The 11,123-nt window shown below is 38.6% G+C and overlaps 1 protein-coding gene across 1 annotated transcript; it reads left to right on the top strand.

Annotated features, from left to right (window-relative positions):
• The first annotated feature begins 133 nt into the window (after window positions 1-133).
• On the top strand, window positions 134-11,000 carry LOC135695435 (choline dehydrogenase, mitochondrial). The gene is made up of 9 exons (XM_065214524.2): window positions 134-761; window positions 2,231-2,346; window positions 4,448-4,733; window positions 5,348-5,520; window positions 5,936-6,247; window positions 6,593-6,786; window positions 7,991-8,224; window positions 8,912-9,113; window positions 9,724-11,000. Exons 2-9 carry the CDS (start codon window positions 2,262-2,264, stop codon window positions 10,038-10,040), a joined length of 1,803 nt encoding a protein of 600 aa, XP_065070596.2. The 5' UTR covers window positions 134-761; window positions 2,231-2,261; the 3' UTR covers window positions 10,041-11,000.
• The last annotated feature ends 123 nt before the right edge of the window (window positions 11,001-11,123 follow it).

Here is an 11,123-nt window from a genome sequence, read left to right as displayed (position 1 = left end):
TATACTGAAAAAAAACACCGTGGATAAAATTTTACATCGTGTTTATATGAACATATCTTCCATCGTGTTCTTTTCAATTGACATACATTAAGCACCATTCGCAACGAGGGGGTTAGAAATTCTGATAGATTGCGAGTTAAAAATTGAAGCGTCCAAATTGAAAGGAAAATAATAATTGAGAGAGATTATGAAGTGCCAATAGAAGCAATCAGTTCAGCCCAAAGAGAACTCAAATTTCTTGAACGTAGAGAGCGAAAGAGAAGAAAGTGAAGATGAGCAGGATATCTTATTTATTAATGACAGAAACTGATGAAAGTTTATATGTCATGGATTTAAAGTAATACTTAAACAAAATAAACAAAAAATTGTTTTTGTTACTTTGAAAGTCCGCCGGTGGAAAACAAGATTATTCTAGCGTTTGGAAATTTCGGTAAGAAAAGACTTCGGTTGCCCTGCTTCACCGCAAATAAATCCCACCGAAAATATATGAACATATTTTCAATTGGTCTAGCCAGGGGTGCAGCTTTCGTGAAAATTAATCGCAGAGAGAGAGAAACCGCTTTCACTATGCTTTCGGTAGACCTGTACCCTTGTACCCCAAATCTAGCTAAGAACCAAACCCCCGTGATATCGTTATCTTCGAAATATGACTTCCCCCCTTTCAAATGACAATTGGAAACGAGGCTTCGCCAAAAGGGGCGGACCCAAAGGCCAAAACGAGCGAAGCATTCGTAATCAACACCAGCTGCAAGAACTGATATGTAAGTATTACAGTTTTGCTTTGTATATAAATTTGCTTCAGTTCTGCTGAAGTTTGATAAAATTTGTATATATTGTGATAAAGTATTTGCGATAAAGTTTGATCAATTTTGAATTGGATGAGACTATTTACTGCCTGACCACGTAGAACTGAGGTAAGCTGGGTGCCAAAAAAGTATTGCGTTGCGGCGCTTTTCTCCGAAAAAGTATAGGAAATTTCCTTTTGATAGGAATAAGATTGTGATTTATTGTATAGATATTTATTTTCTAAAGCTAGTTGTTTTACCTCTAGGTCACATTAGATTCAGCCAAAGCTTTTGGCAGAGCTTGAACTGTCTTTGCTGCGGTGAAGGGAAACGATTATGTAATGATCATTTGGTCAAAACCATTATGTAATGATCATTTGGCCAATGGTGTTTAGAACTTAAATCTCATCTTTTCAACAACTGACAAATGAGCCAGCTAAGATAGCCAGGACATCCTGCGCTTTGGAATTTTCAGGACTGTCTTCTATACCAATACCATATGTGTAATACCCCTGAAACATCTAGATCTGTTTTTCATATGAATAATTTATTCTATCTCAGAATGACTACTTTTAACATCTTGTACACCAACTGGCTAAGATGCAAACAAATTTTGAACTGGTAGTAAAGATCCTCTGACTATCCAAAGTTCTTCAATTACAGTTTTGTTTATTCTTTAATTTTTTTCAAATAAGAATTGTTCAAAGGAAAATCTGTGAGGCCCCAGTTTCTAAAGTATTTGTCCAGAGCCCCTTGGGCTTGCTTTGTTCTTGCATTGTTCAAGTTAGGTATGGCTTTGAATTTTTTTGTTGGCTGCCTGCAATGCAGTGCACACTGATCTGCTCCAAGAAACCCATTAGTTTCCGTCTCCTTTGACAAATTTATCTTAGCACAGTTGAGAATACATTGCTCATCACCTAGATGTAAAAAATTGATACACACATCAAGGGCACCGGAGCTACAAGGGCAGCGGGGGCATTAATTATGACTGTAGTCTTGATTCAAATGTATTTTCGACAGTCTTTAGGATGTAGCAATGCAAAATTCTCCTAGGGGCTATGCCCCCAGACCAGCAACCCTCTCTCCCTTGACAGGGCCTTCACCTACAACCAGGCTATCTTTGGCTAAACGACGATTGTCAATTTGTTTTAGTAGCAAAATTTGATACCCTAACATGCCCTTTCTGCAGTTTTTGCAGTTCCTGCCTGCCCTTGCGGCATCTCTGATACAAACACTTTGTTGTCAAGAACAGATAAATTTAACAAACTGTTCGCTCATATCACATAGTAAATGTTTAAATTAATAACCAACTTGTACTATACACCAATGTCTGTACAGGTCTGCTTATCTGTCATTGAACACTATAAGACAGACTTGTAAACACAATAGTTTTCATCTCATCTTAAAACCTTTTGTAAATTTTTTGTATGTCTGTCTTTCTATAGATCTATCACAAAGACTGAAGGCTAACATAGCATGCAAAGGATACCAAGGATAGTTGGGAACTTGTTTCATGGAATCAGATTAGCTAGAAAGACGTGTCTGCCACTGTCAAATGGGGGTATTTAAATTATACTTTAAAAGGAGCAAACACATCATTTTAAACCATTGTACTTGTTGAATTTAAACCATTTAAAACATGTTGAACAAAGGGCCCACTTCTTGTTATAAATAAAATGCTTGTTTGAAAATGGTTAAAAGTAAGTTGATTTTATTGTATGACCAGTGGCGGACACTTGGGGGGGCGAACGCCCCAAATACTTTAGAGGACAATGGTCTTTTGTTTTAAAACAATGGGAAATGTGATGTCATCTTATTAAAACAATAGGCTTGCCCCCCCCCCAATATTTGACCAAGTGTCCGCCCCTGTGTATGACATTTTTCCATGCCATATCTCCATCAGCTTTGATAATATATTACAGCATATTTCAGTCTTCCTCGAAATCCATGCATATGATTCACACTCTTACGTATCTAGCTATTTCAGACCCCGTTTACACTGCCTCGTTCAAAAACAGACAGGACCGTGATGGTACAAAATTTGTTCACTTTCGTAGCAGGGTAAAACTATTCCGGATAGCAGAGCCAAATTGTCTCGGTTCCAGAGTGCTAGTGAAAACCATAAGCGAACCGCAACCATGTTGTCACGATTTCAAACTCACACGGAACAGTGCAAACGGGGTCTTAAGTTGCTAATATAGGGGGTATGAAGCCTCAAAAGCAACTGAAATAACAGTGTAAGTGTGCTTTTAATTCAAAAACATCTTTATCAGAAGATTTGTTGTTTCCCGTGCAAATTTTCTTCACTTTTTGCCTGAACTTTGGTCCGATGTTTAATCAATGTGGCAAGATGTCGTGAAATGTTTTGTCGACTTGCAGAATACAACATTTGATGTTAGAGTACAACTGTAGGAAATATTGATTGATGCAGTGGCTGGCGTAGATAAGGGGGGTCAGAAGGGTGAAAAACCTCCCGCTAAACTGCGTTTTTGTGGGAAAACTTCTGATCTTGTCGGAAATTTAACATGGTTTTCAATTTTTATCTCAATGTTACATTTTAAGAGAATTGATTTTAAAGTTGAATATTGTGATCTTCTGTTGGTCTGAATCGGATTGGCAACTTTTTTCAATAGAGTATAGTACTTCAACATGCCTTTTTCAGAGGAAAAGAAAAGAAAAATCTTCGAGTAGTATAATTTTTGACACGTGACTTACATGACGTTTTGTCCAAATTTTTGAAAAAATAAAAGCTCTTATGAAATTTTTGTCAGAAAATCTAAATTTCTCGTACCCCCTATGAATTTTACTATCTGCGCCACTGGATTGATAATAACCTTGATCGTCGGAAGATCTTTTTTGCGGGTCTATTCGTCCCCCGCCGCTTCATTGACAGAAAGTCCATCTTCCTTTCAGCAATTTTACCGATATTCACCCCGATCAAGGCGAAAATGGGAAGAGAAACGTTTTGAACACTACCTGACGACCCCTACAGCAAAACGATTAGCCTATTTAGGCCCAGGTTACACGACACTGGATTCACATCATATCGGATTCGTTTTATACCAAATACGCATTCTGTTTACATAATGATGATCCAATCCGATATGCTTTCGCTCCGCTTTTGCGGAGTTAAATCATCCCGCTACGAAAGTGGTATGAAGCCAACCTGATATGTGTCTGTATCGGCAGAGTAGTCGTGTAAACCGTCGAATCCGGTATCAATTTGCTCCGCAACCTCAGTTATAAACTCTGTGCTTTCATCAATATGTGGTTTCATCAAAGAAGAAAAATAAATGGATGCTGATAAAATGAAGCTTTTTCTACTGCAACCCGCATTGCGGAGTGACCGAATATATTTATAAAATTGTTAAAATTCATTCCACATTTGTGCTGCAGTGTTTTGCAAGCTATGCTAGCTACTATAGAATTTGACCATCAATATAGTCCAGCGTGTTGTACATTGATGAATGATGATCAAAAAATTAATGTATTTAATGACGAATTTTTAGATTTTACGGAAATATAATTTTGCCGTTTCGAGCATAACTCTTCACCTGATAAAGAGCACAATTTTGCTAAATGAGCACTGCTTGGAAATCATCCAAGGGCGGTCTTCTGGCTGCCATTTTGCAAAGATCTCATGGAATTTATATACTTTACAGGGCATCAGAAAAACTGGAAAAACTTCCGAATAGCATCATACAGCTCTAGAGCAGTCTTCAGTAAGGAGTATGATTATGTGATTGTTGGGGCAGGTTCAGCTGGTTGTGTTTTGGCAAACAGACTGACTGAGGATGGACAACACGATGTCCTTGTCGTTGAGGCTGGGCCAAAAGACCATTCTTGGGACTGGAGGATACATATGCCTTCAGCTCTGCAGTATAATTTGTCGTCAGACACATATAATTGGTATTATATGGTTGAGCCACAGCAACATATGGATAACAGGTGTGTTGCTGTGTTTACATAAAATGTATATTTGTAAGAGGCTTATTTTGACAGGGCCAAACGCTATAAACCTGTTTTTCTGTTTTACTTTGCATTTCGTTGCCTTGCAAGGAGAGTTTTGGGCATAGCTTTGTTTAGTTGAAAGCCAATCAATGCTAGAGTAGCCTCGTTCTAATAGAACTCTGCAACCTTAACCGTCGTCGACAATGGCCTCCAAAAGTAGTTGGAACAGGGAGACAGGGCTTGTAATAGATGCGTATTTTTCACTTTATTTTCCTGTTTCAAGCAGACAGGTCCCCCTCTGCCCTCTAAACAATGTTGGGAAGGAAGATGAACATTTTGCTCAACGTCCATTACAGTGTTTCCGCTCCCACCTACATTTTTCACAATTTTCTAGTCGGAATCCAACATTGTATAGTTAAGGGGGGAGTTGTATAGGGGGTGAAGAGGAGTCGTTGAGTAAGAAAGGTGAAAAGTGTTCCAACACATTTTGTGGGCATTGTAGCTACAAACCATGGGATATGGAGCCAGAAAAATCTCTCAATATTCGTTTGCTCTCAATAATGTGTAAAATTTTTGTTCCTAGTCCTTATTTAGTTTATATTTTTCTATAGAGTGATGTACTGGCCACGTGGCCGAGTGTGGGGAGGATCTTCTGCATTAAACGCAATGGTCTACATACGAGGCCATGCTTATGACTATGACGGCTGGGAGGCTGCAGGAGCAAAAGGCTGGTCCTATGCTGATTGCCTTCCTTACTTCAGGAAATCACAAACACATGAACTCGGTTCGAGAAGTCTCTTTGTTTTGATATAATTTCTCAGCTTTGCTGAAGTTGGCATAGTCGACACATATAATTTCCTTTAATGACCAAGGGAGTAACATATAGAATGACCAAGGGAGTAACACTAACCCTATCTTAAAGATTAAGCTTAGTTTCTCAATTTCAATTCATTCAAAGCGTTTTGAACAGGATAGAATATCGGTTAATTACAAGATAATACGTTAATGTGGAGCTCGGATTTTTTTAAAAAAGCTTTAGCTTTGCGCAAGTGTTCCAACAATTTTGGCAAGGATTGTAGGTTTGGAAGGAGATTTATCTCTCACGATTCCTGTATGTTTGAAAAGCTTGTTTAGGGTATTTTTATATAATATTCCTATGTCTTGCTCGGACGTTTGACTTTTGATCGATTTTTTATCAGGAGAGGATGACTACAGAGGTGACAATGGCCCACTTCATGTATCACGTGGCAAAATGAAAAACCCACTTTTCAAAGCTTTCATAGAAGCTGCGATGCAATGTGGATACCCCTATACAGAAGATTTGAACGGTTTTCAGCAAGAAGGGGTAGGCCCAATGGATATGACAACTTATAAAGGAAAGCGATGGAGTGCCTCGCAGGCATACTTACGCCCAAGCTTGTCCAGAAAGAACCTCAAGACAGAGACGAAGGCTTTGGTCACTAGGGTCCTCTTCGAAGGAACAAAAGCAGTCGGTATAGAGTATGTTAAAGGTACGTTAATAGTATAGAGTATGTTTCAGTAGAGCCCAGCCTCCTTGCAGAAGTCTTTTGATAAATCAGCGATACATTAAGTGGTTTTTGTGATATGTACCGACCCAACGACCAATGGAGCGTTAATTAGACAGACGTGCTTTTTATAAATAAGATACGATATTATGATTGAAAATCTAATAACCCCCACTCTACCAGTTTTTCAGTCATCCAACTTGATTATTGTTATTATTTTATGCATCTTTGTCTAAACATATATATCAAGTTATTTATTCCATGTATATTTTCTGTTTTTTATGGTAATGTTTTCTTTGATATTTGAAATACTATTAACATTTGATATAGATTCACAAATTCGAAGAATGAAAGCGAAAAAGGAGGTGATTCTGTCTGGAGGAGCTATCAACTCGCCACAGCTCCTGATGCTTTCTGGGGTTGGCAACCACACGGACCTAAAACGACACGGCATTTCGACAGTTCTTAACAAACCTGGAGTAGGACAGAATTTACAGGATCATTTAGAGCTTTACATCCAGCATGTAAGTGAGTTATCGTATGAAAGTGAGGCATCGTATGTCTACCAGAGCGTAATTGCTTCGAGGCTGATGGTGCTCAACGGTGCATTTCCTGATGCTTGGAGAGCCAGATAGCCCCATTTGCTTTTCAAGGCGGGCTGGATCCCAACAATGTCATTACAGCCCCTTCATATCTTTTGGAAGCCCTCTTATCCCCTAGATCTTCTCCTAAATTTTTATGGGAAAAGGAGTTTGAGTGATACTCACTCCTCTCCAGTGACATAGGAAGCATGTGAAAAATCAAGGGTCCAAACAAAGCAAAGACCCTTGGTTGCATCCTTGTTTAAACACTGTGCCTATTCATTATTAGAAGAAAAGGCTGTGTGATTCTTTATCCGGTCTCTCATCTGTCTTTCAGTTTTTAGCAGAACGGAGCCTTTTTTTAGAAAAGGGACATTTGACCTTTAAATAGGATAATTTTTCTGACAATAAGGGTTTGTTTCTAACAAAAGGTAAATTTCACTGATAAAACTGGCACTTTTTGAAAATGTACGACACTCTTTCTGGGTTCCAATTAAGGATGCCCTTAGGTGTGTAACATTTAAATACCCGTATTACAACACCCATAAATCATAGGTGAAGTAAAAGGCTGCTTTCTTTTGAGTGGAATTCAGATGTCACTACTTTCCATAGATATGTCAGGGATTTTCTTGTCCTTACCTTAAAAATATTCATCATTCTTGAAAAGAAGACATTCAGTTTTCCACTAGTATATCCAGCAGAGACAAGGAAGAGGAGCCCGTCAATGGCCTAGGGGGATTTTTGCATTCCAAGAGCATGGGAGCAAGAATAGGGACAGCATACGTTCTGGTATTAACTTACACGAACCCATTAGTGGTGAAAAGGGCGAGAACAGTGGCGACCGCCCCTCCAATACTTTAGAGGAAAATGGTCTTTTGTTCCAAAACAATGGGAAATGTGACGTCATCTTATTTAAACAATAGGCTTGCCCCCCCCCCCAATATTTGACCAAGTGTCTGCCCCTGGGCGAGAACAATCCCTCCACTGTAGGACAGTTATTAGTCTGATTTTATCGTATTTAATCTTCCCGCTACATTAACGTATCGTGATTCTCAATTGAACCAGCCAAAGCAAAGCTTAAAAACTGTACATTTATGGTCGTAGTGGGTCCAAGCTTTCTAATAAGAATTTAATTATTTGTTGCCAGGAGTGCAAGAAGCCGATTACATTATATAAATCATCAACAAATTGGATAAATATGGGCTTGATAGGAATTCAGTGGCTGACTTCTCATACCGGGCTTGGAGCGTCCAGCCATTTGGAATCCGGTGGCTTCATCAGATCAAGAGATGGTTTACGTCATCCAGATATACAGTTTCACTTTTTGCCATCTGCAGTCATCGATCATGGGCGAATCGTGGTCGACAGAGAGGCTTTTCAGGTAAGATGTCCGGGTTTCTTGATATACCTACATAAAAGTGTTAAAAGGGCTAAAAGTGTTGGAAACAGTGGCTGTACCAAAAGAAGTTTTTTCAAAGAGGGGGGGGGGGGGTAACAACTTCCTTTTCCTCTTTGCTAAACTTGATCCTCTTAATCTTGGTAAAGATGAATAAAAGCGTACGAGCAATGCCTGTTTTTTTTAGTTTTTATCCTTAAAACCATAAGAAGGTTGTGGCACTATATGTATTGCACTGTATGTATTAAAAGGAGATGACCTCAAACATTTTTCGATCCCCACAACATTCCCCCTTCTAGGAGGGGCTAGTAATGAATAAGCTGTGATGGTAGGGTTGCCTATTCGTTTGTCGGATTAAAATGGCTGACAATTTTGATAATGTAAAGCTATATGCAAAGATGGAAAATCCTCTGATTTTAGTTAAGAGCACCCAATGGTAGGTTTTAGGAGATCAAGAAGTGGTACAGATGACCACCACGTCCTTATCTTTGTGGCCTCATTTTTGCTCATCTAACAGCGTATCTCACATCAACCCTTTATGTTTTCATTACTTGTTTAGCTTTTTCGTGTCCTGTAGATAGCAGCGAAATTCACGCTGTGCCTTTCGATTTGTGGATCTCCACTGATTTTTTTCCCTTCGTCGCCTACATGTTCCTCTGTCCCCATCTATAGGTCCACGTTGGTACACTGAGAGCAACAAGCCGTGGATTTCTGTCTTTGCGATCACCTAACCCCCGTGATCATCCGATTATCCAACCAAATTATTTAGAGACAGAAGAAGATCGTCGTGATCTGAGGCAGTCTGTGAAATTAACCAGGGAGATATTCAGCCAAAAGGCCTTTGATGAATTCAGAGGACCAGAAATGCAACCAGGTGATGTTTATAAACGATTGCATTTCACAACTTTTCTAAACTCTTTTCACAACTTAAATCTTTTCATTTTATGTTAACTAAACATTTTTTTGCATTTTTTTGCATGGTATAAGCATTTTTTGGGTTTTTATATATATTTGTCTTTGCTCTAAATTTTTGAAAAGCTCCTTATTTGGTTCAGCTTTATATTTTCTCTATTTATGCCCAGTTACCCCGTTTCGATACACCCATTGCTGGCCCCTGTTATGTCACTCCTGTCCGGAGATTTTAAGCTGTAATGGCTTGGTCTTTGGTTGAGGTCCTGATTGAGATGCTAGATGGTCGCATATGATCCGGAATCTAGCTTGGGGTTGTATTGTGGATCTTCGGGGATAGTTTGGTGCACGATTTGTCGTGGGCTGTCGGGTGTTGATGGTTCTTTTTGATGCACCAAGTAAAGTATAGTTAGACTGTAATTTTATCAAATATACTACAGCTTAATTTTATTAACTTTTTTTGTTGTGTCCCCAATTAGGTTGTGAGCTGAATATTTTGACACATAAATAATGATTTTGATGGATTGATTGACTGATCGATTGGTTGATTGTATTTGTCTTTACCTCGTTTGCAGGTCCAAATGTAAAAACCGACAACGAGATTGATGCATTTGTTAGACAAAAAGGAGATTCCGCTTATCACCCATCATGCACCTGTAAAATGGGTGATGAATCTGATCCTATGGCTGTTGTAGATAGCAAAGGTCGCTTGATTGGAGCTGAGGGTATCCGAGTCGTAGATTCTTCGATCATGCCAAATGTAGTTAGTGGCAATCTAAATGGACCTACAATAATGATGGCAGAGAAGCTTGCTGACGTCATAAGGGGTAGAGACCCTCTGCCCAAAAGCAGTGCCCCTGTTTACAATACGCCATCGGTGGGGCAGCGTTAGAATTTGTAATAAACTAGCCTCAAATTGTTATTGCTCTTGTATTCGTGATAAACGTGACAAGTTTAACTTCCCAACCTAAAGATACAGTAAACTCCCGATGGCTTGAACCCCCGATAACTCAAACATTCGACATGTTCAGCCTTTTCATAGGGCCCTTAGACCTTCTAGTTAGCAGGTGCTTACCGTATTGTTTAAACCCCTTATTTTAAACATTTTTGCTTGAAATACCTTAAGAATTCTGAAAGATTAACCTTTGTTTATAGCCGGCTCTCTGCTCTTTGGCACTTCATGTTCACTTCTTTTTACAAATCTTATGGTTATGTTTCATATGTACTGGCGCATTTCGACAAAAAATCACATTTGCGACACCAGTGTATTTGGTTTGCCTTTACTTTTTCGGCTACATTCAGTCAATAACCATCTACTTGCGGCTTGTTTTGGCCTAGACTAAGATTCTTGAAAGGAAACGTTTTCCCTGGAAGTAGGAAGCATCTAGTTATCGGGTCGTAGAAACTATCTGAAGTTGGCCTTTCTTTATTATGAGCTATTTTGGCTCATGGCTTTCAAAGCTTTAAGTGTTGCCAGCCAACAAAGTTCTTTTTGTCACTATTTCGTTTATTATAGATATAAGTATAAACAATTGCTCGATTTTTTGCTAAGCCAGTTATATATAGAGTACGACTAGATATTATCTCAATATTCGCTTGTAAAATACTTTTCAATATTTAGTTGAAAAATCAGTTTTTGATAATTTGTTGAATTACCTTCACGTTTTCTTATAGTAGCCCTGCAATAAACTTAAATTCAATTATTACGACATAGTGGAGAATTTCCAGCATTAAACGACGCTTTATTTGTGATAGTTTACAACAGGAAAACTTAAAGCGATTCCAAATGGGAATATATTAAAGTCTTTAATATATATCTGTACAATTTACTCAATCATTGCAAAATGAAGTTAAGAGCTCTGAATTTTTTTTGTATGAAGTGCCTCTTACTTGGTCTTCGCGAGTCGGTCTCTCCTTTAAAACTTACATTTAATTCAAGGGTCTATTTGTAAAAGACTTGTTTTACTTTAGCTCG

Source organism: Rhopilema esculentum, chromosome 2 (assembly GCF_057945365.1).
Source record: "Rhopilema esculentum isolate cy_ngs chromosome 2, ASM5794536v1, whole genome shotgun sequence".
NCBI classification, from domain to species: Eukaryota; Metazoa; Cnidaria; class Scyphozoa; order Rhizostomeae; family Rhizostomatidae; genus Rhopilema; species Rhopilema esculentum.
Note: the sequence above shows the minus strand (reverse complement) of the source record. Positions and strands in the feature narration are given on the sequence as shown.